Source organism: Pseudonaja textilis, chromosome 12 (genome assembly GCF_049901715.1).
Source record: "Pseudonaja textilis isolate UNSWEBS1 chromosome 12, rPseTex1.2, whole genome shotgun sequence".
NCBI classification, from domain to species: domain Eukaryota; kingdom Metazoa; phylum Chordata; class Lepidosauria; order Squamata; family Elapidae; genus Pseudonaja; species Pseudonaja textilis.
Window position 1 is genome coordinate 20,925,286 of NC_142001.1, and position 27,844 is coordinate 20,953,129.

Sequence of the window (27,844 nt, forward strand, 5' to 3'; positions counted from 1 at the left end):
CCCGGCCCGGCCTTCCCGGGGCTGCTGCTGCCGCCGCACCTGACGCTGCCCTACCCGGCCTGGGGCGGCGGGGCCCTCTCGAGCGGGGCCTCCTCCGCCGCCGCCGCCGCCTCCGCGGCCGCCGCCGCCGCCGCCCCCTCGCCGGGCCGCAGCCTGGAGAAGACGCTGGAGGAGGCCGGCAGCTCCGGCCTGCTCTGCCTGCCTCAGCGGCAGGAAGCTGCGCGAGTTCTCGGCCGCCGCCGCCTACGACCTGAGCGACACCACGCAGGCCGGTGAGCGGGCGAGGGGGCCCATGGTGCGCGGCGACCCCCAGGCCCCATCGTCCCCTGCCCCCCCGAAGGGCTGCCTCCAGGCCCATCATCCCCGCCTGCACCCCCGGGCCTGTCCTCCCCAGTCTGAGCGCTTGGCCGCCTCCCGAGGTCCCATCGTCCCCGCCCAGTGACTCCCTGCCCATCCCCAGTCTCGCCCTGCAGATCCCATCAGTGCCCCTTTCTGCCCTCCCCCACGAGGGCTGTTCCCAGACCCATCATCCCCGCCTATGCCCCCTCCCTGGTCTGAGTCCTTGGCCTCGTCCCATCATCCCCGCCCATTGACTACCCTGCTCATCCCCAGTCTCGCCCCATGCCCTGTTTTGCAGATCCCATCATCCCCCGCCCTCGGAAGGGCTACCCCCCAGGCCCATCATCCCCTTTACTGCCCGATTCTCTACCAACACCCATCGCCCCATGGGAGCTGCTGTCCAGGCCCCATTATCCCCTGCCTGACTGTATAGACCAGGGGTGTCCAACCTTGGCAACTTTAAGACTTGTGGACTTCAACTCCCAGAATCCCTTTGCTGGCTGAGGAATTCTGGGAGTTGAAGTCCACAAGTCTTAAAGTTGCCAAGGTTGGGCACCCCTGGTATAGACTATATCCCAGCTCTCTTTAACATGGTGGGGGGGCTGGAGGGGCTCTTGAGTTGCAGCATTTGTGGACTTCTGGAGTGCTAACTGCCTCCCCGTGCAGATCAGCATCTGAGGAGGAGGGGGCTCGATGGGGGCGGGTTGTGTGGATGGAGAAGAGGGAAAGGGCCAGGGTCTGCAAGCCCCCCCCCAAGCAGTCCCCTAAGGTGACCCCTAACCAAAGTTGCATTGGGATGCCCACGGGGCTGGCATCCTTGTGGGGGGGATGCCAGGAGGGTATGGCAGGCGGTGGGGTGGCATGGGGGGCCCTGCAAAGTGTGCAAGGGGTGGGGGGAAGGACAGTGCTGGCCAGTGCAAGTGAGGAGAGGGCTGGGATGGGGCTGTGGGCAGGAGATGGACCATGGTGCCCAGAGAGGTGGGCTGTTGGCAGGTGAGCAGGTAGAAGCGCTCGGGGCAGTTTGGGATATGGGAGGGGGGGGAGGCCGGTCATGGCAGAAGAGCTGAAAGCAAAGGGAATTGGGGGGGAGGGGGAGCGGCTAGGCCGGGTCATTGGACGACTGGATCATGGCAGATTCGGCCAAAGATGGGAGCCTCCCGTCCGTGCCAGTTTATTATAGACGGATATTCTGGCAGGGTGTAGATTGGCTGCGGGGAAACCATTGGGAAAGTGAGGGGAGGTTGGGAAACGGAGGCTACACAGATCTGCATGCTGGCTTTTAGTAGCCAGAGCCACTTGGTTGTGCTATGCGAGCCTCAGTAGTCGGATGGAAGTTGGAAGGGGCCCTCCTTCAGAAATGTAAATTACATTTTTCTGTCCCTCAAACGGTGACGATGCAAAGGAGAGTTTGGTGCCCTGGTGGTTTCGGCTGAGTCCTAGTGGGCTCTCTGCGTTAACATCAGAAAAATTCTGCTCTGAAAAGATGGTGGAAAATTAGATTTCTCAACCGTGGCAACTTCAAACTATTTGGACTTCAAGTCCCAGAATTGATGGTTGGCTGGGGAATTCTGGGAGTTGAAGTCCAGATAGCTTGGAAGGGCAAGGTTGAGAGACACTGAATTAGATTATGGTTTGCATGATGACTGGTAAATTTGCTTACTGGTTAAGAGCGTAGACCTCTTCAGGCTCAGCCATTGCAACCTCTCTCTCTGGTCTTGAGAACTGAGTCAAGTCGGACCCCCTTAACTATCCCCGAAGCCCCATGAACCAGATTTGGCCTTACTATTAGGCCTTGCTTAGCTTGAAGCAAAAATCTATTTTCAAAATTCTTCTATCTGTAAATCTAAGACATCATTAATAATGAGCAGAGAAGCTTGGATGACACATAGATGAATTTCCGGTCTGTTTCCAAGCTCTGAAGTTACTTCCTTGGTTCTCCAGTCTGTTTCATTTCTAATCTTAACCTCCTTCCAAAAAAGGGGGGGCAGGAAAAGTGACATCCTTGGCATGGTTGTCTGAATTCATCAAGACTTGATTACTGAGGCATCTCTCTTAAAAGTTTGCTCTGTTTTGTTATTTGGCTCCCTTTGAGACTTCTGTCAGACCGGAAGGTGGAATATACATCTCCTAGGAATAAAGGCTGAGAAGGGCTTGCCTGGGGCATCTGTCCCTGAAGAGCTCATCCCAGGCATTGCTGGAATGCCTTTTTCCCCCCCTCTGGAAAACGAAACCTTAAAGACCGTTATCCAGCAGAATGCGAAAGCCAAGAGCTGCCACTTATCCTGCCTGCAGATTTATTGTTGCAGGGAGGGGTTCCTTTCCCACGTGTTCATTTGTTCTACAGGAATAGACTGTGGCTTCCTGAAGGCTCCTTTTGAAAGGACTTTGGAAGGCTGATAATTACAGAGAGGTGAAATTGAATGTTGCAGGCAGTTCCCCCCTCTCAGGGCCCAGAGAGCAGCAACGCAGAGGCCCTGCCGGCAGTTGCAGACGGTGGGGTGAGCTGGAGCCGAGTGATGGAGCTGCCCGGTTTATTATGGATATAAAACTCGGGGAGGTGGGAGGCGTGCCAGGCCCAAGCCAGGCGAATGGCTCTTGAGCAGGCCTCTGGGCCTTCTAGGGCAGTGGCAAGGCTGAGAGTCCTCGCGTTGACCGTACGTGAGCCATTGTTACATCGGCCGTTGTTGTCCAGGCCAGGGACACTTGGATGGCTTTCAAAATGTCAGTTTTGCGAAGATTGGTAGAAGGACGTCCAAAGAAAACGTTATAAAGAAATGCCTTCCGCCGTGATTTAACATTACCGAGTCCTTGGAATCGTGATCTTTAATGGCACGCGAGCTTGCTGAGAACAACCAGCATCTCGGCTCAAGCCTGCACGTCGCTAACATGGGGGTAGAGGGTAGGAGCCCAGGCTGGCTTCCTGCAGAAAGGTGCCTCTCTGGATTGGTGCCGAAGGTGGCATGGTGGATGTTGGGGAAAAGGTTGCAAGGAGCCCTGGGGATTTAAGGACTTCCAGGAGGTGATCAGGTCCGGGCGACAGGTGCCATTTCCTGAATAATTCTGTTAGGGAGACTTTGGGCCGTAATCTCTGCTTGCTCTCCTGCATCCTCCTTTTGCATAATCCTTGAAGCTTTTTCACAGATCACAGTAAGCCGAGATTGTCCCTCAAGAGGATGATAGAGCAAAGGAGAATTGGGGCACCTTCCCCCCCCCACTCGTCTTCTTTTTGCAGTCAAGAAATAGGCAAGCTTCTCTTTATAGGTTCTCTTAAGAGTTTGTCCTGGGGTTCTCGGCCTACCCAGGCCCCAAAAACCAAATCCTGGCTTCAAACCTTCGCCAGCAGGAAAGATATTCACTCCTCTTTGTAAGTGAATTAATATGTGTACACTCAGCTGCATAGCTGAGCAGGGGAGAAACACACACACACACACACACACACAAACACACACACACACACACACGAGGCCCTTTGTTTTTTCTCAGAGTTGACATAGCTGCTCTTCTGGATATGGATTAAAAATGTTTCCCCCCCGCCCCCCGCCTTTCTGTTCACTGACAATGGCAGACTTCAGTTGAACCATAGGGAAAATCCAGCCTGAATTTAGTTTCCTCAAAACAGAAAGAAGCAACCTTGAATTTAATGCACCCGAGGTGTAATTTAGCTGCTTAAGCTCCTTTCACACCCCAGAAGCTTTCCAGCATTATCTGCACTCGGAACAACAATTATTCTCTGTGATTAAAATGTCAGAATTGGGAAACAACACCTGTCACTTTACTCGGGGCGGACAAATTTTGTAGAGAGTTAGGTGGGGTATTTTGGCTTTCAAAGAAAACCGTGTCCTGGACTGTTAACCAAAAATGCATTGCAAAAACTGCCGGAAGGAGCCACTGGTGCTGGCCCTCTGGGTTCTCCGCTTTAAGGCCTGACCTGGGGGGGAAGGCGTTGGCGACCTGGGGAAGTGCCGAAGGAGGCTCCCTTCCCGGTTCTTCCTGCAGCGAGCGGAGCTTCTCGGACTATCGTGCTTTGCTCGCTGGCATTGCCAGGTTGCACGAGGAACGTGATGGCAGCAGAGCTGTTACGAATGTGGGATCTAGCCTGGAACAAAGGCGAGGGTGGCTTCTCGGGGAAGCAGCTCCCTCCGAAGTGGGCTTTGTGCGCGTGGAAGATGTACGTGTAGCATCAGAGCCTCAAGAACTTTGCTGATGAACCTGGATGGAAAGGTCTCCATCCCTGTCCTGTGGAGGGAGGGGGGGCAGGGCACAAAGATCTTTTTGGTTGGAAGAGAAACGGAGGGCGGCTCTAGAAGGCTCCGGTGACTTGGGAAGGGCCAGCATCCTGGCCAGTTGACGGCTAGCGAATCTGCGATCTTCGTAACTCTGCAGCTGGTAGGTCAGCCAGGTTTGGGTTTTTTTGTGAGTGTGTTGTTTAGCCCCAAACGCCTCTTCCCAGAGAAGAAGGGTGAGGGGCTGCTGAACCAAGTCCTGACTGGGAGAAGGCACACCTCATCAAACTGATCCTGCCTAACCCTAATCTATTGTGGCTGTTTCCCACTAAGTAGCTTTTATTCAGCCGCTTAACAAAGATCATATCAGTGTCACTAATGCTCAGAACTCGGATTGCAGGAATTGCCGTATGTGGAATGTCAGTCTTGCAATGCAACGCAAAGCGAGCCAAGCCTTTCCTGATTGGCATCAGTAATGTGCATATTGTTTTTCAGATCTAAGCCTGACCACATTAAATAGAACCTCCCCCAAAAAAAAATTTGCATGTGATTTGCAATTTTACACACCCTTGTTGTGAAGGAGCCCAACTCAATCCATGTGACTTGTTCCTGAATTTACACGCACATGGCTTTGTGCTAAAAATGGGCAATCTCTCCCCCCCACCCCAATTAAATGTTTGCACCGAATTATATTATTGCTGGCAGTTTATTTTTAGTTCTTTTTGCTCATCGCTGCAGAAGTACCAAGATTAAATGGATTGCTGGTTCTGATCCTGGTGGCTCATAGGTTTGGCACCATGCAAAGGAATAAATCTGAACTTAATTGGTTGAATGAAAACCCGATCAAGCTAATTAGCCTTGAGCGCTGGCAAAGATGTATTCAGATATGCGGAAGCTTGAAGGCTGCCTCTCCAGTGAGCAATGCAGAGTGATGCTTGCTGAAGGTTTTTTGTAGAACTGGTGGATCTCAAGTGAAGGATCCGGTTGATCTTTTCATAGCAGAAACAAGATTCTCGGGGCATTTTTTTCTTGGAATCTGCTCAAGTCTAGGTTTTTGTTCCCCGGATCCCTTAGCTATTACCTCGGTGACAATAATATGCAGAATTTCAAGAATTACGGAATATTTTCCCCCAGGTACTTCTACTTCTGACCTGCCGTACTTTTGAGAATTGCGGGAAGAAGTCCAGTCGGAGGAGCGGCCCTTCAGTGCTTGAAGAATCTCAGAGAGCTCCTTCAGGCAACGTGGGAAAATACAGATTGTTCTGTTCGTTCTGCCTAGACTAGAAAGCCCTAGAAAGAGTGGAGCGTTTGGCTAGGTGCGGGAACATCCCTTAGCAACCCTTTCTCCTCAGCTACGTTTCCCTCCTCTCCAAATTTTTTCCTGGCCACTCAATGGCGTGCGGTTGAATAGACACCCGTCCCCAGGGGTGGGAGAAGAAAGCCAAACTGTGTTTGTGTCCCACAGGAGATGCCTGGGCTGGGTCCCTGAAGCTGCCCTGACCTCCCCGTGAAACAGGCAGCCTTCAAAGACCTGGGGATTATCCTGGGCGTTCAGGCTGACTGGACGTGCTCTGCCCTGGGGCCATTGGAGGGCTTCCTTAGTCTGTGTAGCAATAAAAATACTTAGGGTGGATGTTAATCTAGTCCTGGGGTGGGCAACTATGGCCCTTTTATGAATTATGGACTTCAACTCCCAGAATTCCTGAGCAAGCCATGCTAGCTCAGGAATTTTGGGAGTTGAAGTCCACAAGTCATAAAGGCGCCATAGTTGCCCACCTCTGATCTAGTCCAAAGGTTGTTTTTGTCCATTTCTTGAAATTATTCTAACTAGAGCAGCTGGAGTCAAGCGTGGCCAATAAGCCTTTCCCACCTAAATATCACAGAGGTGTGTAACTTATCAAATCGGACAGTATTTCAATAGGAGGTTTACCAGAGGGTACTTTTATTGCATAAAGAGTGTGTGTGTGTGTGTGTGGGTGGGTGGGGGTGTAAGTGAGGTTTCTAACTCCATACAAGGTTCTTGGTAGGTGAAACGGGGGAAGTGGCTTCCTCTTTTTTTTCCCCCTGGCGGAAGGAAGACTTTGGGAAGGATTAATCGGCTTCCTGTGCCGGCTGCTGCGCGTGTGACAACAAAGGAGACAAAGGGATGAAGGGGAAGATTGCCCGCTCGCTCGGTGTCTTGTGTCTCTGTCTGTCGTGCTTGGCATTCACGGGGGCTCTGCCTCTTGCTCTTGCGCCTCACCTTTGTTTGGGGAGGCAGACGAAATCCGAGGGCTCGAAAAGAAAGGCCCGTCTCCCCAAGGCAACCTGGCTGCTCCCCGGGCTGGCTTGACGGGGCCCCCAGATTGCTGGGAGAGGTTTTCGTAATATTATTGTCTGTTCTCTGCCATCCGCGCACACACGCACACACACACTCACACACACACAGTGTCCAAAAGGGTTTTATTAAAAAAAAGGAAAGAAAGAGATAAGAGGAGCCTGGCTCAGCTGGAGGAGGCCAGGCAGAAATGGTTGGGCTCCACTCAGTCTGAAGGAAGATGGAGGGACGGAGACGGCCTTTGTTGGGTCAGGAGGGACCCACTTCCACTGGAGGGGAATATGGGGTGTTGGGGGCAAAGAGTGGATCGTCGTGAATTCTTGTCTTCTGCTCCTGGAAGGGCAGGTCCCGGTGAGCTTCTCATAGCTCTCCCTGCACGTTGGGTTTGGCATCCTAGCAGAAAGTAGCCCCCTTCCAACTTCCAGCCTCTAATTCCAACCATAGAATTGTGCAGCTGCCAATGACCAGTTGGGTGTCGTCTTTGTCCCCTTCAGGTTGAGCCTTGGAAATAACCTCCTCCTCCTCCTCCTCCTCCTCCTCCTCTCCCTTTTCAGATCTTTCCAGGAACAGATTTAGTGAAATCCCTCCAGATGTGTGGCAGTTTGCGCCGCTTGAGACCTTGAACCTGTATCACAACTGCATCAAGTCCATCCCCGAAGCCATTAAAAACCTACAGATGTTAACATATCTCAATATCAGGTGGGCGCATTTTTCTTTGCCTGGCTTCTCATCAGAGCGCCTTCTTGCTCAAGACGACTACAAAAATATTTGCTGCACAGGCAGGCCAGAGATTGTCAGGAGATAAAACGTGTATAAGGGACCGAACCTTGGTTCCTGATATTCCTCTTTCGCATTAGGAAGTTTGAGATGCAAATGTAATTCCTTCGTATTTCAGTTTTGGTTTCCGGGAGTTCAGTGGATGCTGAAAAGAACCCAACTAATCTTGTCCTCTGGTGGGAAGGCAGCTGAGCTGACCACAGAACTAGAGAACAGCCTTTTTTGTCTGGGTGAAAGGAGAGTTGCTCTGTTTTGTGGCTGCTGCTCTCAGATTTATTTTTGGTTTAGAGCACCAGGCCTCCTTTCCCGTTAGGCTGTAAAGGAGGCGCAGAAAGCGAAACGCCCGGGTTCATCCCAGGCTCCAGGCAGCTTAACAGCAGGGCAAAGATGGCAAATTAGCACCAGAGGAGGAAAAATGAAAAGCAGGAAAAAAGGATCAGAGAAAAGTGAAGCTGCCCCTCAACTCCACAAAACTTGTTCAGGGAGGGGTGCGGGGGGGAAAACGTGGGAAGAATTTGCAAAGCCCTGTTAAAATTTAAGCTTTTGCAGAGGTTGCGTATTCTGCTTCCGCGTTTGCACACGAGATGAAACGCGTTGCTGTGGAAATACCCCACGTGGATATTGGGATCCACCAGCAGGAATTGTAACCGAAGAGTTGAACGCTGAGTCTCTTTCTAAGCGGAGCCCAGAGTGGTTCTAATGGCTTCTGCACCTCTTGAACGCAAACAGTTGGTAGCTGCCCGATATTAATTAGCCCTCAATGTCTTCCTTCCTCCCTAGCCGAAATCTCCTGTCTACATTGCCAAAATACCTATTTGATCTGCCGCTGAAAGTTTTGGTTGTCAGCAATAATAAGCTGGTGTCGATTCCTGAGGAAATTGGGAAGTTGAAAGACTTAATGGAATTGGTAGGTGCCGTTGGCTCTGTCCTTTGTCACCCTGGACACATTTGGGCTTCGCTCTTGTTTGTCAACAAATTGAACTGTGACCCTGTGTAGAAAAATTCAGTTGCCTAGAACAGTAACGGGCAGACTTCAAGCTTTCCAGTTTGGTGGCCCCAAGTTCACCAAATCTGGTTGATTTCTTAGCTTTTGTTGAGTCAATGTTTGTTGGTTTGTCTCAGTGTGTCTCTGTCTGTGTCTGTGTCAGAGAGGTTTTTTGGGGGGGCGGGTATTGAATTATTTTAACTCCTTGTGAATGCCTAGATATGTCCATACTGGTTTTGGGCAAGTTTTTTGGAAGTGGTTTTCCCTTGGTTTTTTTTAGGGCTGAGAAGGCATGTCTGGCCCAAAGTCATCCAACTGGCTTCATGCTTAAGGCGTGACCCAAAGCCCGGATCTCTTGATCTCTGGCTACAAGAGAGAGAGGCCTCTTGAAACCTTTTCCCTTTGAAACAAAAATCTGTTTTCAGAGACTCCTCCTCCTCCTCCTCCTTCCCTTTCTAGCAGAACAGGCCTTCCTCTCTTCAAGACGCACTTCCCTCGGTTAAGCCAATCAGGTCAGGAAGTGCTTGTGTAACTTCTGGGTGTTCTGCCTTTCTGTTTCCTACCTCAGGACATCAGCTGCAACGAGATCCAGGCCCTTCCCCAGCAGATAGGAAAACTGCACTCCTTAAAAGAACTCAACTTGAGGAGGAACAGTCTCCACCTGTTGCCCGATGGTAAGCAGCCGTCCATCCTGGGTCTCCAACCTTCGCAACTTTCCTCTTGGTGGACTTCCAGAAATCCTCAGCCAGCGTGGCTGACTTGAGGCGTCCTGGGAGTTGAAGCCCCCGGGTGCTAAGGGGGCCAAGATTGGAGATCTTTGATTCGGACACACGTCCCGTAATGTCTGAAGGCCGTTCTCTTCCCCCTTTGCAACTAACAGAATTAGGGGAGCTTCCCCTGGTCAAGCTGGACTTCTCTTGTAATAAAGTCACAGAAATCCCCGTCTGCTTCCGGAAACTGCGGCACTTGCAAGTCATCGTTCTGGATAATAATCCAATGCAGATCCCGCCGGCCCAGGTGTGTCGATCCCCCTTCCCTTCCCTTCAGAAGGGCAACGGGGACCTTCAGCTTCATCCTTCCGTGGGTCCTGGGGTCCACTGGGGCCCCTCATCTGATGGAAGCCCCTTGCCTACCAGATACTTCTCAGGGGCTCTGTAGCCGGAGAGGGCCCGGCCTCTCTCTCTCTCTGGGGCCCTGGGAGGTCTTTCTCCGGGAGCCGCCAAAGCTCGTGTGCCACGTCAGCTGGCTTCCTAATTCGTCACCTCCCTGCATGAAGGTGATGAGCAGGTCGGGCTGCTCAGCTGTCCCAGGAATAAGTCGGTAGCTTGGGGAGGTTTGCGTGAAGCTGCTGTCAGTCCACACACACACACACTCACACACACACCAAAGGCAGCGCAGGAGTTCCAGAGGTCAACCTAACCGACTCAAATTCCGTTTTGGTTCCTTTGCTGTCTCTTTCCTAACAGATCTGCTTAAAGGGCAGAGTGCACATCTTTAAGTTCCTCAGTGTCCAGGCATGCCTGAGAATGGATAAGAAGCCGGATTCCCTGGATCTGCCTTCCCTGGGGAGGAGGGTCCCTTCCCAGCCGCTCACCGACAGGTAAAGCTGCCTTCCCTTCTCTCGGAAGGCAAAGACGGAGCCTGCGTGGTCGCTGAGAGCCTGTTCCGAGTTCCATTCACGCCAGGAACTTGGTCCACTGTCCCTGCCCGTTTGCCCTGCCCTGCCTGCCTTCTCTTTTCCCCTTGCGCGTCAGGCAGCACTGCTAAGGCAGAGCTGGGTGAGCTTGCTGGGCCTGGGATCAGTATGGATGAGAGCAGGCCTCCGCGCCGCTTGGTTTCAGCCAGCTGCAGCAGCCCGTCCGTGCGTCTAAATCGGTTCAGGCTGCTCAGTCCTGGCCCGGGTCTTCAGCACCTCTGACTGTTTCCACGGTTGGTTGAAAGGAACCAGGCCAGGCTGGAACCAGGAGCTCCAGTCACCTTCAAAACTGTGGCAGAACACGAGAAAGGGACTCTTGAACTGACTGACTCTTGTCTGCTAAACCAGTGTAGGGTTGGATCTGAATTGGGTTCCTTGGAGATAGCGAATGGAGTGCAAGGATGTTAGGTCCAGATCAAGGCGAATGGGCCCATAATAAGAGAATGGAGGCCCGTTGCAGCCCAGCCATTGACTGCAGGCCAGGTCTTTGCTCACCTCCGCAGAGCCACGGATTGAACTAGACCTAAACTTTAAATATCACTTCAGTGCGGCTTTCCTCATACCCACAAGGCTTGAATGGATCTTGGAATTCTCTTTCCGCCCACTTGTATCCAGAGCAGTTCTGGTGAAGGAGAAGTCTGCCATCTGCTGCCCGGCCGACTTCATTATATTTTGAGTCTGAGGCGGAAGAAGAGCAGCGCACCCTTTCTCTTCAGCAAGGAACTTGGGGGGGTAGCTCTTTATTTACTCCTCCCAATTTTCTGTCTCTGGGAAAATTTTTGCTGTTCTTGGAGGAACTAAAAATTTCAGCCAGTCTTTTACTACCATCGCAGACCAGAACAAGGGAACTGAAAATAGCTTCCTAGTGTTTGTAACCAATGTTCTTCTCCGTTACAGTATAGAAGACTTTTACCCCAATAAAAACCACGGCCCAGACTCTGGAATTGGAAGCGATAATGGGGATAAAAGATTATCGACTACGGAAGTAAGTCTGCTCTTTTTTACATGGTAGAAAAGAAGAGAGAGAAGTGGGTGTTTTTCGTTCCTTTTTCCCCTCAGTTTTGGGATGGAGATCTCTCTCTCTCTCTCTCTCTCTCTCTCTCTCTCTCTCTTTCCTTGAATTACCTGATAATTGTCCGATTAAATCATTGCAGTCCATTTAATTAACATGATGTGTTAGAAGTTACTCTCCAGCACAGTGAAGTTGTATGCATCAGGCTCTCCTAATCTGGTGGCCTCAAGTGTATTGCGACTTCACAACTCTCAGTTGTGTGCCCTGCTTGCGCAGGAGTTTCGTCAGCAAGTTGCTGGAAAACACCACATTAACTTACGCCGCTGATTTGATAGCAAAGGGAAAAACGGGAAGTGGGGGAAATCAAACGTCCCTGATTTTTTTTTTACTTGTCAGGCACACGAAACTAGATCCAACTGAAGCATTTCTGGATGTGTTGTGAGTTGTGGCAACTATTTACTAGCTGAATGAATGTCTGACTTGGGGTCCTAGCGTCACGCGGGCCTCCTGCCTAAAACGGCGCTGCAGTGCGTCTTCCTCAGAAAGGTGAATGCGAAGGGTTCGTGATGCTCTCCCCTCTCTTTCCTCAGCCGTCCGACGATGACACCGTCAGCCTCCACTCTCAGGTGTCGGAATCGACAAGGGAGCAGACTCTCCGGAGTGACCACCAGTTGCTAGGGAACAAAGCCGAGGTGCATAAAGGTAACGTCCTCCGCCCAGGTGCTTTTGGGGGGCAGAAGTCCACACGTCTCAAAGGTCACAAAGGCTGAGAAGGACCTGCTGCTGGTTAGATGCCCATGGAGAGAAAAAGTAATTGAAAAAATATGTGAATGTGCAGAAATGAACAGGTTAACATTAGAAATTAAAGTAAAAGAAGAACCTGAATGTTACGTGGTTTATAAATGGACTTGTTTTATAAATGGCTGGAAAATAAAATTAATTAAAAGAGATTAGACGTATTTATAAAGCAATAGGAGAAATGAGTGTAATAGACATACTGAATATTACTTATAAATATGGGAATGTATTATTATATTGTTATACCATTAAGAAGAAGAATATTAGTAATTGTTAAGCACATGAAGTATGTACCTAATCGACACACGATTGAAATGGAATGGGTTTATTGTACGCTAAAAAAAAATTAAAAAAAAAAATTAAGGAGAAGGACCTGCTTACAGTCTTAGAGACAGAAGCTTTCGTACGTTCAATCTAACCATATAGATCTCCTTTTCCCTTTTTTAACCAAATCCCTAGATCCTGATGTGTGTGATTACCTGGATCCCAGCTCAGAAGACGTGGCCGCGTGTGACCAAGGAGAGGCCCAGACTGGATCGTCCGTCTCGTACATTAAGGTAGCCCACGTCTTAAAAAGCAGTAAGACGAAGGGAATGAGTCGCGGAGACTTTCTGGATCTAAAGTTAAATAAAGTGGTTTCTGCACACACACACACCCCCTTTTTTCCTCTTTCCTCTACCTCCAATGTGCTGTGAAAGGAACGTGGAAAGCCAGCTGAGAAGCCGCAGAAGAGGGACCCGCGTGAAGATTGGCGTGAGGAGAAGAGGTGGGTCCCTCGCAAACCCGGTGGGGTTTGGGGATGATCTACCAGGGACCGTTCACACGTGGGATCTGTTTGGCAGAAGTAGCTAATCTGGGTTTCCCAACCTTGGCAACTTTTAAGATGGGTGGACTTCAACTCCCAGAATTCCCCAGCTAACATAGCCTAGCTGGCTAGGGAATTCCGGGAGTTGAAGTCCACACGTCTTAAAAGTTGCCAAGGTTAGGAAACCCTAATCTTATCCAAGGAGAAATATTGATTGATTGATTGATTGATTGATTAGCACCCAGAAAGAAAAGGCGCTGGCCGAAGAAGACGATGATCTGAAGGAGGTGACCGACCTGCGGAAAATTGCAGCTCAGCTTTTGCAGCAGGAGCAGAAGAACAGGTGCGACCCTTGCAGCAAGGGGCAGGGGACCTCAGTGGGGGTCTGCCCTGACCCCCTGCCTGTGTGGCATCTTAAAAACATGCCCCGTCCAAAGTCAGTTTAGGGCCAATCCGGCTGCTACCAATGGGTCCCCAACCGTGGCCGCTTTAAGACTTGTGGACTTCAACTCCCAGAATGCCTCAGCCAGTTTTGCTGGCTGAGGCATTCTGGGAGCTGAAGTCCACAAGTCTTAAAGCAGCCAAGGTTGGCTGAGGGTTTCTGGGAGTTGAAGTCCACAAGTCTTAAAGTGGCCGAGGTTGGAGATCCCCCCTGCTTTAAAATACGCACCTCGGTCCTTTATAACGGTCACTAAAATGGATCCCGAAAGCCGGTGGCTTTTGCCCTCCCCAAAGAGCTCCGGGCCTCTTCGAAGGATTATCTCCCACAGCTTGGGCGTAAAGACCATTTTTGCCTTCTCTTGCCTTAACCATGTTCCACTCTCGTCTTTCTCTCTTCCGCTGACTTTACTAACGGCTCTCCTGTCCCTCTTCACGGCTCCCTTCCTCCACCTTGGGGTACGTGGCTCACGAATTCAGACGGAGGCCCTTAAGCTATAGAGCTTCCTTCAGTGAGAGGCTTTTCCAGAGGACCAGGGTGGCAGGACGCGCCTCAAGGTACTTGGGACTCGAGGCCTGGGGTGGTCACACGGCGGGAGTCCAGCCCATAACAACCCCTTGGGGTGGCAGTTGTGGTGTAACGGGGGGAGATTGAAGAAAAGCTGCAAAGGGCCCTAAACTCCCCCTAAGAAGCCCAGTGGCCATCTTAGAACATAGACTAGGCCAGTGGTGACTAACCTTTTTGGGCTCCTGTGCCAAAAGTTGTGTGCGTGCTGGCGCTCGTGCGCTCACATGCCGGCACCCAGAAGGCAATGTACCCCCTATGCATGCGTGCACAGTCCCCCCTCCCTCCCTTACCTGCACTGCGCCTCACAGCTGATTTTTGTCTGGTTTGAGGCCTTTTTCAGCCCCCCAGAGGCTTGAAAAAAGCCTCTGCGGGCCAAATAGGCCCATTTCGCCACTTCCGGTATTAACAGGCGTAGAAATGGGATTGTCCCCTGCGCGTGGCCCAAAGGCCAGCCTCCATGGCATAGGCAGGGGCCTCAATTGCACCGTCACGTTCGCCATCTTCACTTGGGTGACCACATCCCTGTTTTGGGGATTTCCCGCGTAAACCGCACCTTGGGGAAGAAAGAATACCCACCTCTGAGGGGGATCCTGAGGGATCTGCCACCCAAATTGTGAAGTGTTCTCCTCTTGAATTGTCACCTGGAGACCAGATTCGGGGCCCTTAAGGTAGAGCTCCATGCTGTTTCGGGGCGAAAGAGTCTTTGATGGGGATTGGAGGAAAGGAGGCTCTTCAGTGATCTACCCGGGGCCATTTCCTGGAGTGGGGGGGGGGAGGAACGACCCTGCTAGCCAGCTGGGAAACCCCCTCCCCCTCGGTCCTGCAAGACAACCTGGAGGACCCTCAGCCCTCCTGCCCCTCTTCTGCCCTGACTCAGGTGGGATCCGGGTCAGAGGGAGCCCCAGTTCGCTTCTTGTCTCTCTCCTCCGCCTTTCCTGTCACCCTCCTGGCTCCAGGCTCTCTTTCCTCGCTCTTCCTTCGCTCGCGACTTTGCTCCTTCTCCAGTCCCTCTCCCAGGCGGTCCCGCAACCTCAGCTGGACAGCTGGACCAGGGCTAAAGGCCAGACTGGGGGATGGAAGCCCAGCCGGGGTCTCCTAGACCACGAAGGCTTGCAGGGCCTCAGCTCGGCATAAACCTCCGATCCGATCGGAGCTGAGCCTGTGTGTCATTCGGGGGCATTTTTATTGCTTTTAGACTTCTGAATCACTCCACCCCAACAAGCACAAGAAACCGACCAAAACAGACTGTGGACACAGAAAAAAGGTACGCGGTGTGTGGAAATCATTTGTGTGAAAAGATTTTGCGGGGGGGGGGGGCAAAACCAAAGGGTCTCGTGGGGGGCACCGTTACTCTTTGAGAACTGGTCCTGCCGCAGGGAGTCCGGAGCTGTGAAGTTGGTGCAGCCCTCACACCCCGTCCAGTTATCTGAATAAGATTTCACTGTGTTAAGGGAAGCAGGTTTTTATGGTCTGGGGCTGACCGGAAAAGGGTTCGGTCTGTAGGTGGGAAGTTGGGCCCCCCGTGGAATTTCCTTCCAGTTTGGCCTCTCCTTGGAGGGCAGAATGGTTGCTTAAACGCAGCTTAAGAATTCCTGCCTTAACATTTCCAACCCCCTTCTCTGCTCTGGACGGTTTGAGAAAACGATTTGTGTTGCTGACTCACTCAGTCTGTTCATCCAGAGGAACAACACCTGTTACATCTTCCAGAAGTTATGTTGACGAACGTTTAAAATTTTTATAATTCCCCACGTTGTCTGAGCTTTTCTTTAGGGTTTTTTTTTCTAAACGAGTCCTACGTTATTCAGTTATAAATACATATTGGTAGTAGTATTTCATGTCAGATTAGAAATTGTCTGCCCTGGTCTTAGGAAACAGGGAGAAAAGTTGCACATTTTGAGTGAAGAGCCGCATATATTTAACAAAGGAAGAAAGAGATGTGTTGGTTTTTTTTAAGCTAACAATTTTGTGTTTTGTTATGTTTTATGTTTTTATGCAGCCTTTCTGCAGATGAAGCAAATTCTCCGTCTTCCCCCTGCAGCTGGCAGGTAACGCAGAGACAAGAAAGCATTAGATGAGATTAGATGAGTTGGAAGGGACCTTGTAGGTCATCTAGTCCAACCCCCCGCCCGAGCAGGGGACCCTACACCATTTCTGACAAATGGCAGTCCAGTCTCTGCTTGAAATCCCGCATCTCCCCCTGGGCAGCCATAACGTTTGATTGCAAATGTTTCTTCGCTACCATGTTTGATCACTCTTTTATAGATTTGGTTGCAAATGAGCTGCCTACGCTGGTTGAAAGTGCGCCCGGCACCAGATAATTGGGTGGGATTCCTTTGCGCCATCTGTTGTGCAGTGTGGTAGTTGTGACCGATTGTGTGACGTTCCACCATTGTGGAGCATTTGAACGACTACTCCCGCGCCCCCTCCAAATTCTGATCAGCTTGCTGTGAGGGAAGCTTGGACAACGTTAATAACGTTGGATGAAGAAATGCAGCCCTAAACACTTCGTGGTTTGCTTTATTTTGCTGGACATGCTTATGCATTTTCCCCTGGTCCATTTGGTGCTCCAGGAGAAAACAACAGGTGTCCTGTCCCAGCAGTGAGATCTGCAGCGGAATTCCTGCAGTTTGCCTCGAGAGTCCTACCCTTTGTGGCATTCATGGACTTTTAACACAAACCAATTGCGCAGTGTAGTGTTTAGTAAGTGGGTGAATTCACAAATTGCATCCATATTTATCAGCGAACAGGTAGATCGATGGATGGAACAATACGTCACGTAGTTGACTAGTTTTTTCTTGTTAATGTCAGTACTTCGATTTAATAATAAAATGAAGCCTAATGAAGCCTTGCCAACCATATAACCCTTGTCAGTGTAAATGCTGATCGGCTCGTGCCCGTGTTTTTATTCCACTTTCCACTCTTTGCAAGGGCCGCTCCTCTTCTTGATTGGAAGTGAAAGCTCTTAATTGCTCCGAGCAATAAGTTTAACGGAGAAGCCGAGCGAACACCAGGCATGCAAGATCTCCGTGACTCGCCTGCCTTCTGAATTTTATTTATTTGTGATTGCCTCGATGGCAAAAAAAAAAAAAAAAAAAGGCTGGAAGGCTAGCTTAGGAAAAGCACTGCTCATTTCATTGGAGGTTTGGGGGCGACCCTGATCAACTTAATTGATTCGAAGGCTTACAGGTTGTTTCCTCTCCGCAGTCTCTGGAAAGCCAGAAGGGCCACCCGGACAGCCCAAGTTGGCCAGATGTGCAGCCGGTAATCTGGCAGAACGAGGAAAGGCGGCGAAGCAAGCAGATCAGGAGGGAGTACTTCAAAGTAAGCCCCCCACCCACCCTTTTTTTTCTCTGCCCGCCAACTAGCCTGATGCCAGTCTGAGAAAATAAAACCTTTCCTGCCCTTTGAAAGTGTCAGAAACCCCTAAAAGCGACTTAAGTCATGTTTGTGATCATTTTTCTTGGGAGGAAAAATTAACAAGAAAAAAAACTTTTAAAAGAAAAAGAAAATGGGTGAGAAAAGAATAGAGAAGTGAAAGAGAAAGAGAAGAAAAGACAAAGTATTTTTTTACAATGGCCTCCATTGTTCTTTACAGCAATTATAAATGCGTTTGAATTTTTATCTCCTCTCTTTTGAGTTTAGATCAAAACCGCCTTGCTCCCATAATCAAACCCACAAATCACATACTGTACATATTTTTTTTTTGCCCTTTTCAGTCCATAAAAGGTTTCCACCTCCTGCCTTTTAAAACGCCTGTAAGCAACATTGTTTTTCCGCCTTGAACAGCAAACTCAGTTACACCAGATAAACCGAAACAGGTTAAAAAAAAATCTGTCTGGCAGGTATTTTTTCATGCAAGCCAGGCCTTGATGGAATTGAAGGTGGTTTCCAAGCATTATTGTAAAATGGGAAGCGCCTCAAAATGTTCTATGGGTGGCATTCATTTACATTGAATGATTAGATCGATCTCTGTCATACAGAATAACACACACAATGGAAATGGATCTAGGGGGAGGCTGGAGGGATAATAGTTGGTGAGCATCGTTCCTTTTTGACTGAGAGACCCGGGTAAAAGGAAGCCGGGGAAGAATTCACCTGATCTCTGGCTCAAGAACCTTCTTCTCCGGGGTCAGAGAAGGCCTGGCGTTTAGTGAAGAAGATTTTTTTACAGGGGTAGCAAAAACATTGGCACTCACAGCCACGGGGCCTTGAGAGAGTGAGCCGTTGGGGAGCCTGGCTGAAGCCTTTTGCACCCTCAAGTGCATAAGGATTTAAATAGAGGAACAGAGTTGGAAGGGACCTTTGGAGGTCATCTAGTCCAACCCCCCTGCCCAAGCCCTTTTTCTGTCAAATGGCAGTCCAATCTCTTCTCCCATAAGGGACAGAGAGCTTGTTAAGTGGGGTCTAGCGATAACAGCAGAAACTAAGGGGGCCTGCTAGGTGGGGAATACATTATTTCGAGAGCAGCAGAGTTAGTCCTCAAGGAAAGGCACCTAGGACCATTATGGGAATATACACCGACAAACATTTCTCTAGAGAGAGCTTGTCGGTCATGCAGTTCTTCCTCTGGTAAGCCAAATCCAGTTCCTTACGCTGGTTACTGAGCCTAAGCGCCGCACACGGCCTCCTGACCAGCATTTTAAGCCCCCAAGAGAGCGCCCTGGCACAAGGCCAGCCTAGCCCCGGGTCTGTCTGTCTGTCTGTCTCTCTCTCTCTCGGAGTGGATTGGTGATGTGGCGAGAGGAGGAAGCAGAGAGTCGAAGTGATTAAACACACACAAACAGGCTTCCCAATCTCTCTTTCAGTACAAGTCTTCGCGGAAGAACTCCAGTGGAAATGAAAACGATGAGGTAAGGGAGGAGCGGAAGAGACAACGGAACTGAACGGTGGGAATCGAGGATTCCGTAACACCGTCCTTTGCATTTTCCCCCCGATGCTCACAGGCGAAGTTGTTTCCCTCCCCACTTGAAGAAATAACGCCTGAGCATAATTTACGCCGACAAAGCCCATGAGTTCAATATGGCTTAGAGCCGCTTGATAATCTCATGGGATGCATCGAGGCTGCTGAATCTCTCCCTTGGCCTGGCTAGGAGCCGGTCTTAAAATATCGCCTGGATTCGTACATTGCTCTGCCCTGCTTTCAACGTTGGGTTTCTATGAAATCGGTGCCACCCTGAGATCTGCTGTAGATTGTACACACTTTAATAAATAGCCAGGCATCGAAATAAGGAATATCTCCTCTGCTGCAAGAAATGTAGATGTTATTTGCCAGAAATAATCTGGGAGAGGTTTAAGGAGGGTCAGGGAGGAACTGATCTCACAGTTTGAAAAAGGGCTTAAGGAGAGAAGAAGGAAGTACAAGCAACCAGGTAGGTGTTGGGCCAGCAAAGTTGATGTTGCGAGAGCTGTCTATATAGCGGGGGTCTCCAACCTTGGCCCCTTTGAGGCTTGTGGACTTCAACTCCCAGAGTTCCTCAGCCAGCAAAGCTGGCTGAGGAACTCTGGGAGTTGAAGTCCTCAAGCCTCAAAGGGGCCAAGGTTGGAGAACCCTGGTCTATAGGCTATGACATCAGAGAAACAGAGAAGCATCTCCGTGTGTTTAGCCGTGTGTCTCTGTTTGGCAGAATACGTGTTTGTACACACGCACATCTTACGTGTTGCCTGACCAGAACTTTTCGTGTTAAAAAGCATTTCATTTTACCAATTTCCACTTTTTTGGTTTTTTGTTTTGTTTTGTAGCAAGACAGTGATCATACTAATGTGTCTCCACAGTCTCCCGTGTCATCCGAGGTACAAGTCTCCGTCTGTCTGTCTGTCTCTGTCTATTTCTGTTCGTGTGCCACGCAGTGGATTTTAACCATGACGTGCCGTTTTGGTGTAAATTGGCGTTGCCCGAAGAGTGGCAGCTCACTCCCAAGAGCGACATATAGTGCAGGGCCCGCAACGTATGTTTGGAAGAAGAAAAGTTTCTTAACTCTTTCCATCTGTTAAGGAACATGTTATCGAAGGGCTTTTTGGGGGGGGGGTCTTTCTCGGGAAGCTCTCCCCTCCCTGAAGCCTTGAAGTCCTAGTACTGAACTTTTATAAGCCCCCGAGGGCCCCTTTCTCAGGAATTCCCCACGCTGTGGCCCAAGGGCGGTGGGCATCCGGGCTCATTTTGTCCAGACCGGGAAAATGGCAAAATGCCTTCTCTGCATAGAGATTTTCCAGCTGAGGCCGAAGCCCCTGGATTCTTGACCCTTGCGTGCCTCGGGGTGCCCCCTGAGGCCATCTAACCGCTCTGCGTCTCCTCCCTCCTTTCAAGGATTACGACCGGGCAGATGGGAGTCCTCATGGCCCTTTTGGACTGAAGCCCCGATCAGGTGAGGACTGTCATTAATCAGAGTAGATCTGGAAGGGGGACCGTGGAGGTCTTCTAGTCCAGCCTCTGCTCAAGCAGGAGACGCTGCCCCATTTCAGACAGGTGGCTGTCCTGTCTCTTCTGAAAAGCCTCCGGTGATGGAGCTCCCACAACCTCTGGAGGCAACTTCCGGTCCAGTGGTTAATTGTCCTCCCTGTTTGGAAGTCTCTCTTCAGTTCCAGGTTGCTTCTCTCCTTGATCAGTTTCCACCTGTTGCTTCTTGTCCTGCCTTCAGGAGAACAGGTTGACCCCCTCCTCTTCTTGGTGGCAGCCCCTCAAATCCTGGAAGACTGCTATCCTGACCCCCAGGCCGCCGTCCCTTTAGACTAGCCAAACCCAAATCCCGCAGCCGTTCTTCACGTGTTTTACTCTGCAGGCCTTGCGGGGGTGTGTGTGTGTGTTAGAAAAGAGATTGCTTAGGATATGTTGGGGGTTGGATTAGAGACAGAGGTTGAGTTTAGAAGAAGGGGAGGACTATGAAGTGATGGGCAGAGGGGGCACAGCAAGAGAAGACGCCAGCGGCTGCATTGCCAGCTGTGCCAGGGCGTTGCAGGGCCAGTCCTTTGGTTGCGGAGACCCTGCACTGTAGTCCCCACCACCTAATCGTGGAGACACCCCCCCTGGGATGCTGCAGGATCTTGGACTGGCATTACTGGGTCAAGGGAGTTGGGCTAGTATGGGGTGGGTGGCCTAAATCTCCGCCAGCTGGAAATTTTCTCTCCCACACCGAACGAGAGCCGCTCGTTTCCACACAAGGAGAACGCGTTTTATCGATTAGAACACCTGTTTCTGTACAAATTCTGCACAAACTCTGCCCTGGTTTTTTTTATATGCATCCTTCCTCTCTGACGGACGGACGCACACCCTCTTGCGTGACGAACGCCACTGTCGTATAACCCAGAAGCAGTTTTAGTTTATGGGATTTGAGAGGGAGGCGCGCGCAGGTGGCATCGTGCGCCAGCCGTTCCCTGCAGCGTTTCCAATGGCCTGCTTCCCTTTTTTCCAGCGTTTGGGCGTTCTCGTCAGGACTACAGCACCGTGGACCCTGGATTTACCATGAGGAGGAAAATGGAACACCTGCGGGAAGAAAGGGAACAGATCAAACAGCTGCGCAGTGTAATTTGCCTTTCATGCGGGGTTCTACAACCAGGGCAACTTGTGTGTCAATTCATCAAACATTCCTAAGCCTCTTTCAGTAGTTGCCATAAAAAGAGGAAGGAAATCTGGGAGAGCAATGCAGCAGTTGAAAGAGAAAGCACGTTCTAACTCTTCTCTTTAAAAGATTGTAACTCAGCTACCAGAGCTTTCGGCCGGGAATGTATTCAATTGGAGAATGTGATGGATGACACCCAGCCCGTGAATGGGCTCAGTTGGAGAATCTGATTTATGACACATCCGGGAGGAGGCGGGGAAACGGGGACATGGGACTGCCAGAGTTGGCTTCACACAGGGCAGTGCCAGTATGTCGCCACTAATGAATGCTTGGAAGTTTTTTGAAGTTTGGCTCGAGGATCATGATTTAATTAGGGCGATTGCTGGAATCCTGACGTTGTGGACTTAGAAGTTGCCATGGTTGGAGTCTCCTCCTTTAATGGGAGGGCTGCGGGTGCCTTTCCGGGGAGAGCTGCTGGCCTTTGACCCTGAGCGTGTCTCCTTCTCCCTAGAACCTGGAGTCGCGGTTGAAGGTCAGCTTGCCCGAGGATATCGGAGCCGCTCTCATGGACGGGGTGGTTCTCTGCCACCTGGCCAACCACATCAGGCCACGCTCGGTGGCCAGCATACACGTCCCGTCACCAGCTGTGGTGAGTGAGCCGCGCGCATTGCCTCCTCTGGAGTCCGGCCGAGCCTTTGGAGAAAACCTCCCTTAATCTTAGGACTAGGGCAGGGGTCCCCAACCGTGGCCCCCTTGAGAGACGTGGACTTCAGCTCCCAGAATTCCTCAGCCAGCCGTGTCTGTTTCTGTTCCTCTTCTCCTCTCCAAGGGGAGGAGAGCACAGAGGAAGGGATCGCAAGAGAGTGAGCTCTGCTGGCTGAGGAATTCTGGGGGTTGAAGTCCACGTCTCTCAAAGGGGCCACGGTTGGAGACCTCTGGGCTAGACCGACGACAGTTTTCTTCTGCTGCCCCTTCCCTGGGTTGTTTCCCTTGACGCTTCGGCCTCTTATCTCTCCCTCCCTCTCTCTCTCTCTCTCTCTCTCTCTCTCTCTCTCTCTCAACAGCCTAAGCTCAGTATGGCAAAATGCCGAAGAAACGTTGAAAATTTCCTGGATGCTTGCAAAAAACTGGGCGTGGCACAGGTAAATTGCGGAGGTGCTTAGCGACGCCAGTTGCAGGGGAGGCTGTTCTCTTCATGCAAGCGGTCCTCAGTGGCCCCCCCAGATTTCCCTGGCGAAGCGAGGCGCGTGTTTTGCCTTTTGCCTCGTTTTTGCAACCTTTCTTGCCGCAGCTGCTCTAAGCGAATCAGTGCAGCGGTTCAGTTAGGGACCCCGTTGTAAAGCGAAACCGGCTTCCCCGCTGACTTTGCTTGTCTGGAGGTCGCAAAAGTTCCTCTCTAGACACCCCGCTGCCCCCCCAAAAAGAGTAGTGCTCCTCCTCCTCCTCCGGCTGGGGAATTCTGGGGGTTGGCGTCCTCCAGGCTGAAAGTTTCCCCGGTTGGAGAGCCCTGGGGTCCTGGGAAGTCCGTCCTCCTTGGGGCCCTCGGCCTTGGCAGGAAAGGAAGCTCTTCCCCGTCATCGGCCCGGACTTGGGTTTGTTCCGAAGGGGAACCTGAAGCTCTCTTTCCCTTTGCAGGAAAGGCTTTGCTTGCCCCACCACATTTTGGAAGAGAGAGGACTGGTCAAAGTTGGACTCACGGTCCAGGCCCTGCTGGAGATCCCGTCCTCCAGAGCCTCCCAGCTCTCCTGCCTGTAGCGGGGCTCCTGCGGAAGAAGCTGGCGGACCCCCCCCCCCCCCCCCAGGCCTTCCTGCTCCAAGCCATTCGCCCTCAGGGCTGCCCGGGGCTCCTGCGCTGCGTGTGGGGAACCGGGGTGTCAGCTGACAATTCCCCGGGAGCATGGAAAGTATATACATATATATATATATATATATATCTCCTATTTTCTTTTTACCACAAGAGCCATAAGAGATTTCGAGGCCATCCGATTCTCTTTCCAGGTAGAGCCTGTCCTGCGTTTGGCTCTCAGCCACCTGTCAAGCCTCCTCCTCCTCCTCCTCCTCCTCCTCCCCTTTTTTTAATGGACTTTGTGAAAGAAGGGTTTGACTGCATCCAAATTCCTCTTCGGTCTGGCAGCACCCCTCGAAGGAGGAATTGCAGGCGCTTCGACAAAGGCTTCTGGTGGGGCAGGCTCTTCAGTGGGATTTTCCTTTCCAGGGATGTTACGGAGCAAGGCAGCTCTTAAAACGGGATTTGCGTTAGAAGTTTCAGCAGGCATTGAAGTTTCCATGTATGCCTGCAAAATAAACCGAAACCACTCCAGCGCTGTAGAAAATCTGGACGAGCATCACGGAAAACAGTTTGACCAGTTCTGAGAAGTTTTGCATCCTTCATTTCTGGCACTTCTTACCGATGTACCATTTCCAATATTTTAGTTGGGTGTTTGCTGGCGATGGCAGAGTAGTATACAATATAAAGGACAAATTGTGTGGCTTTCTTCCCTCCCCCAGTATTCTAGATTGGTGCCAAAATATTTTTCAGTTGTACTGTAGATTGTTTACCTGTGAAGTGCCTGTGTAATAACTCTTTTCCTAGTCTTAAAACATTTTTGCAGTTTCTTTACGTCTCAATAGATGCAATGCGTATTTTTAAATATTAGGTTTTTTTGTAAGATTGGTAATACGTGAAGTTTAAAGGACTAACATCTGAATGTTGGATGTTCTTCAGTTTGCACACTTTGAATTTAATAAGTTTGGTTTTTAGAAAAAAAAATGTAAATATGCTTTTATTTATCATATTTAATTTGATATGTAATCATTTTTAATGTATTTGTTGGTCAGTGGATGTTTGAAAAATTATTTTCCTCGTCTGGGATAAATAATGACGTGTAGGGTTTTTAACGGAGAATCCTACAAAAGAGTGTTAGTTAAAAACTTTTCAGTAAAACTGCCAAAAAAGAAAAAGTTTTTTTAAAAGAAAAAATAATAATCTCAGGTTTATATTGTGATAGCCAGGATTTCATTGCTCGCTCCCAACTTCATTGTTCAATCATTTGTTGTTGTTGTTGGATGAGGAAGGTGGTGAAGTGGAAGAAAGATTAGTAGCCTTGATGGCCGCCCACCCTCCACCCCAGCCCGTTTACGTCAGGGAGCAATTCCCTCCCTCGTGTACTGTGGTTGCAGCCCCTGACTGCCAGTCCCTCTCTGCCCAGTGTTGTTGCCAAGGGTGTGTGTGTGTGTGTGTGTAAGTGGAAAGGAGATAAAGGGGGGGGGGAGATGGGAAGGAGAAATGGGGTGTGTGTGTGCGTGTGCGTGTTTGCATGACAACTCCAGTGGTGTCATCTCTAGTAGTCTCTTCCATTGCCACCTTTCAAGAGAGCAGCCAGTATTGCAAGCTACACACACACACACACACACACACACACATTCTTTCAGTGTTGCTGTTCATTTGGGGAGCTGCTTTAGGCCCGTTGGGGGGCTTGAGAGAGAGTTCCATCCAGAGTCCTCCCCCCCCCCAAGAAGGAAGCCCCTCGGGGGGGGGGCACCTGCCCCAGGGCGTTTGGGGAATGCCTCGAAATAAGCTTTGCGTTGCTCTGTGTTTAAAACCTGCCTTTCCGTTGCTCCCTTTCGTAGCGATTTAAGGTTCGGGGTTTGCCTGGAGGCCCCTCCGGTTGGACTGAGTTACCTTTTCTTGTTGGAATTATTAAGAAATTAAATTCTTTGCACTTTTTTTTTCCTTTTTTGGGGGCGGGGGGCAGCCCAAGGAATTTTCCTGTTAGTTGAGCGAAGCATGTGGCGGGATTGCGGTGACCGTCGTAGAGCTACACAGCGATCCCTCCCACACACACACACACACACACACACACACCCCGTGTGAAAAGTGAGGCCGGGCACCGCTCTCCCCATGGTTGCAGGGCTGGTGGGAGCCCCTTGATGGAATGGGAAACGTATTGAACCCCAGGGAAGCTTTTCAAGAGGTTTTTTAATGGAATTCTTATTTATTTCCATTCCAGCAAAAAAGCTCAGAAAAGACAGGAAAATTTTGTCTTGGGGGTAGAGATCTGCTCTCCGGGGCCATTTGCCTTCTCTTCCCAGGGAACACACGTCTTCCCAGTCTAACTCCATATATTCCAAAGGGGGGCAGGGAGAAAACAAGTCAGAGCAGAGGAGTTCAGCCCAAGTTGAAGAGACGAGGTGAGGAGGGGGAGTCATTCATAGGTGTGACACCTGCATGCAGGTGAATTTTGGAGAGGCAGAAAATCCTGCCTCATGGGGGCAGTGACTCTGGCAAATGCCTGCTGAGCAAGACTTAAATCCAATTTTTTTTTCCTTGTCTGGGTTGCCCCAGTGCCAATTATTTCTGGCCTTGTGTTCCTTGAGACCGGGACAGGCCTGTTGAAACTTGAGCTGCCTTGCTGGAGGCAGCGAGGAGGGGGCCGTTTTGGGGGAAAGGCCCGGCTTGTCTCTGGGTTCTGCAGGCTAAGCTTTCTTTTCCTGCCATTGTTCCTTGCAGGAGAGCAAAGCTCCCTCGGCGGGCAACTTGGGCAGGGCTGTTGGCCGTCTTTTGCGCAGTAGATGGCGAGACTCTAAAAAGGAGGCAGCAGAGGGGTTTGGGTAACGGTGGGGGGGGCTTCTTCTCCTTCCTCCCCCTTCGGAGCCTGGTGGGGAGGCCCATGGAGACTTCTGAAGACTTGTGGACTTCCATTCCCATGCTGGCTGGGGAATCCTGGGCACGAAAGACCCCCAAGTCTTAAAGTGGCCAAGGTTGGAGACCCCTGCTCTAAGGTACGCTGTACCAGGGACGGGGCCCCAACTGGGCATCAGCTTCCGGCCTGTTCTAAGACTGGGCAGGTGGGGAGGGTGTGTGTGTGTGTGTGTCGAAGCCAGAAGGGTTTGTGTAAAGGCTCCTTCCCGACTTCTGCTAAATGTCCTTGAGGGGGGTGGGGGGGTGGGGGAATGACTTTTGGAATTCTTGAAGTCTCCTTCCTCCATTTGTTCTGCATTAAAATGCAATTGTTCAATTAAAATGCATGAAATGATTTGTCTATATTTAGATCAGCCTCCCCCAGTTGATTGTTCTCTGTATATATTGTCGTTCAGTTCAGTTGCCCTAACCTTCCACCTGTGCAGGCATATGGCTTCTTCAGGGTGCCTGAGGGAAAATTTGGTCTTTAGGTGTTTATTGGCTTTTGTTACTGGTTGGTTTAGATGTTTTTTTTAAGGTTGCGGTTGCTGGGATTTTTAATTCCTTTGAAATAAAAAGGACGGCCCCCTATCTTAAGAATAAAAGGTACCGAAAAATAGAAGTAAATTAAATTTTTAGTTCTTCCCCAGGCACTGGGTAAGTAAAGCAAAGTCATATCGTTCGTGTGTGTGTGTGTGTGTGTGTGTGTGTGTGTGTGTGTGTGCTCCATGTATTAATCCCCTTTATTTTGTTTTTACCTGAATCGATTTTCCTGCCCCCTCCCTCTATAAATTCTCTCTTCTCACTATCCGGCCTCCATGCGATTCTCGTGCAGAGAAGAATGCCTGGGATGTCCGGGAGTTTCCAAGTCATGTAGTTAACAGATAAAGGCAATAAGTAAATAACCCGCTCTTAAAATGGGTGGGTTATGAAACCAGCACTGCCCTCCAGCCCCACGTCCCAGGGGCTTCCCTCTTGGGCCGCGACGGGCCCTTCCGTCTCTGGGATTCCAGCAGCACCGCCAGCCCAGCCATGTCGATGCTCAGTTGTGACAGGGTTAAGCAGAGATGTGCAAACTGTTGAATGATCTGTGGGACCCTCCCTGGACCCCAAAGGGTCCGGGGGATGAGTTTTGTGTCTGTGGGTGTCTTTTTTTAAACAAAAAACAAAGTATGACTTAATTGTTATCCATCCCTTTTGTATTTCCTTTCTTTAATTCCCGATCCGAGCCAAATTCACACACACGCGCGCACACACAGTCACACGGTTGCTCTTTTGATATGCATAAATGCAAGCCAGCTTGGAGGTAGCTAGCCAGGAACTCGGCCTTTTCTGTTGTGTCTGTCCCCGTTTGCCATTCCTGCTTCTTTCCTGTCCTCGCCAGTCGGTGCCCTCATCACCACGCGTCTCTTTGGGCACTTTCTGGATTTCTTCTTGCTGGAGCTTCCAACATCCACCTTTCCTGGAACCTGTTTTGTTTCCTTTTGTACAGAGTTTTCTATTGAAATCTGCATGGATAAAAACCTAATGTACATACTCTGTGTATAAAATGAAGTCTTTCGTAATTCTCCCCTGGCGTTGCGTGTTCTGTCGCTTTTGGTTCCGCCTTTCGCCTGGACGGTTGCAGCAAAGCTGCAGGCAGGGGACACACA

General features: G+C 50.5%; 1 protein-coding gene across 6 annotated transcripts; it reads left to right on the plus strand.

Moving 5' to 3' along the window:
- The first annotated feature begins 54 nt into the window (after positions 1–54).
- Positions 55–27,762, plus strand: LRCH2 (leucine rich repeats and calponin homology domain containing 2). Of its 6 annotated transcripts, XM_026716628.2 has the most exons (22): positions 55–272; positions 7,434–7,578; positions 8,437–8,563; positions 9,210–9,315; positions 9,522–9,658; positions 10,108–10,241; positions 11,235–11,322; positions 11,940–12,051; positions 12,607–12,704; positions 12,846–12,913; positions 13,191–13,295; positions 13,871–13,948; positions 15,154–15,222; positions 15,955–16,003; positions 17,163–17,279; positions 18,764–18,808; positions 19,698–19,748; positions 20,263–20,320; positions 21,365–21,474; positions 22,023–22,160; positions 22,576–22,653; positions 23,147–27,762. In XM_026716628.2, the coding sequence occupies exons 2-22, from the start codon at positions 7,556–7,558 to the stop codon at positions 23,264–23,266; spliced, it is 1,911 nt and encodes a 636-aa protein (XP_026572413.2). In that variant the 5' UTR covers positions 55–272; positions 7,434–7,555; the 3' UTR covers positions 23,267–27,762. The 6 variants fall into 6 exon arrangements, with proteins under 6 accessions (XP_026572413.2, XP_087797329.1, XP_087797331.1 ...); XM_087941203.1 differs by lacking the exon at positions 19,698–19,748; XM_087941204.1 differs by lacking the exon at positions 13,871–13,948 and having other exon boundaries at positions 57–272.
- The last annotated feature ends 82 nt before the right edge of the window (positions 27,763–27,844 follow it).

What these genes read in the sequence shown, in the direction of transcription:
- LRCH2 (XM_026716628.2), top strand. Translation starts at nt 7,556, where the DNA reads ATGTTAACATATCTCAATATCAG. An exon ending in TTAACATATCTCAATATCAG is followed by an intron (nt 7,579 to 8,436) that starts GTGGGCGCATTT and finishes CTTCCTCCCTAG; the next exon opens with CCGAAATCTCCTGTCTACAT. An exon ending in CGTCCGTCTCGTACATTAAG is followed by an intron (nt 12,705 to 12,845) that starts GTAGCCCACGTC and finishes GTGCTGTGAAAG; the next exon opens with GAACGTGGAAAGCCAGCTGA.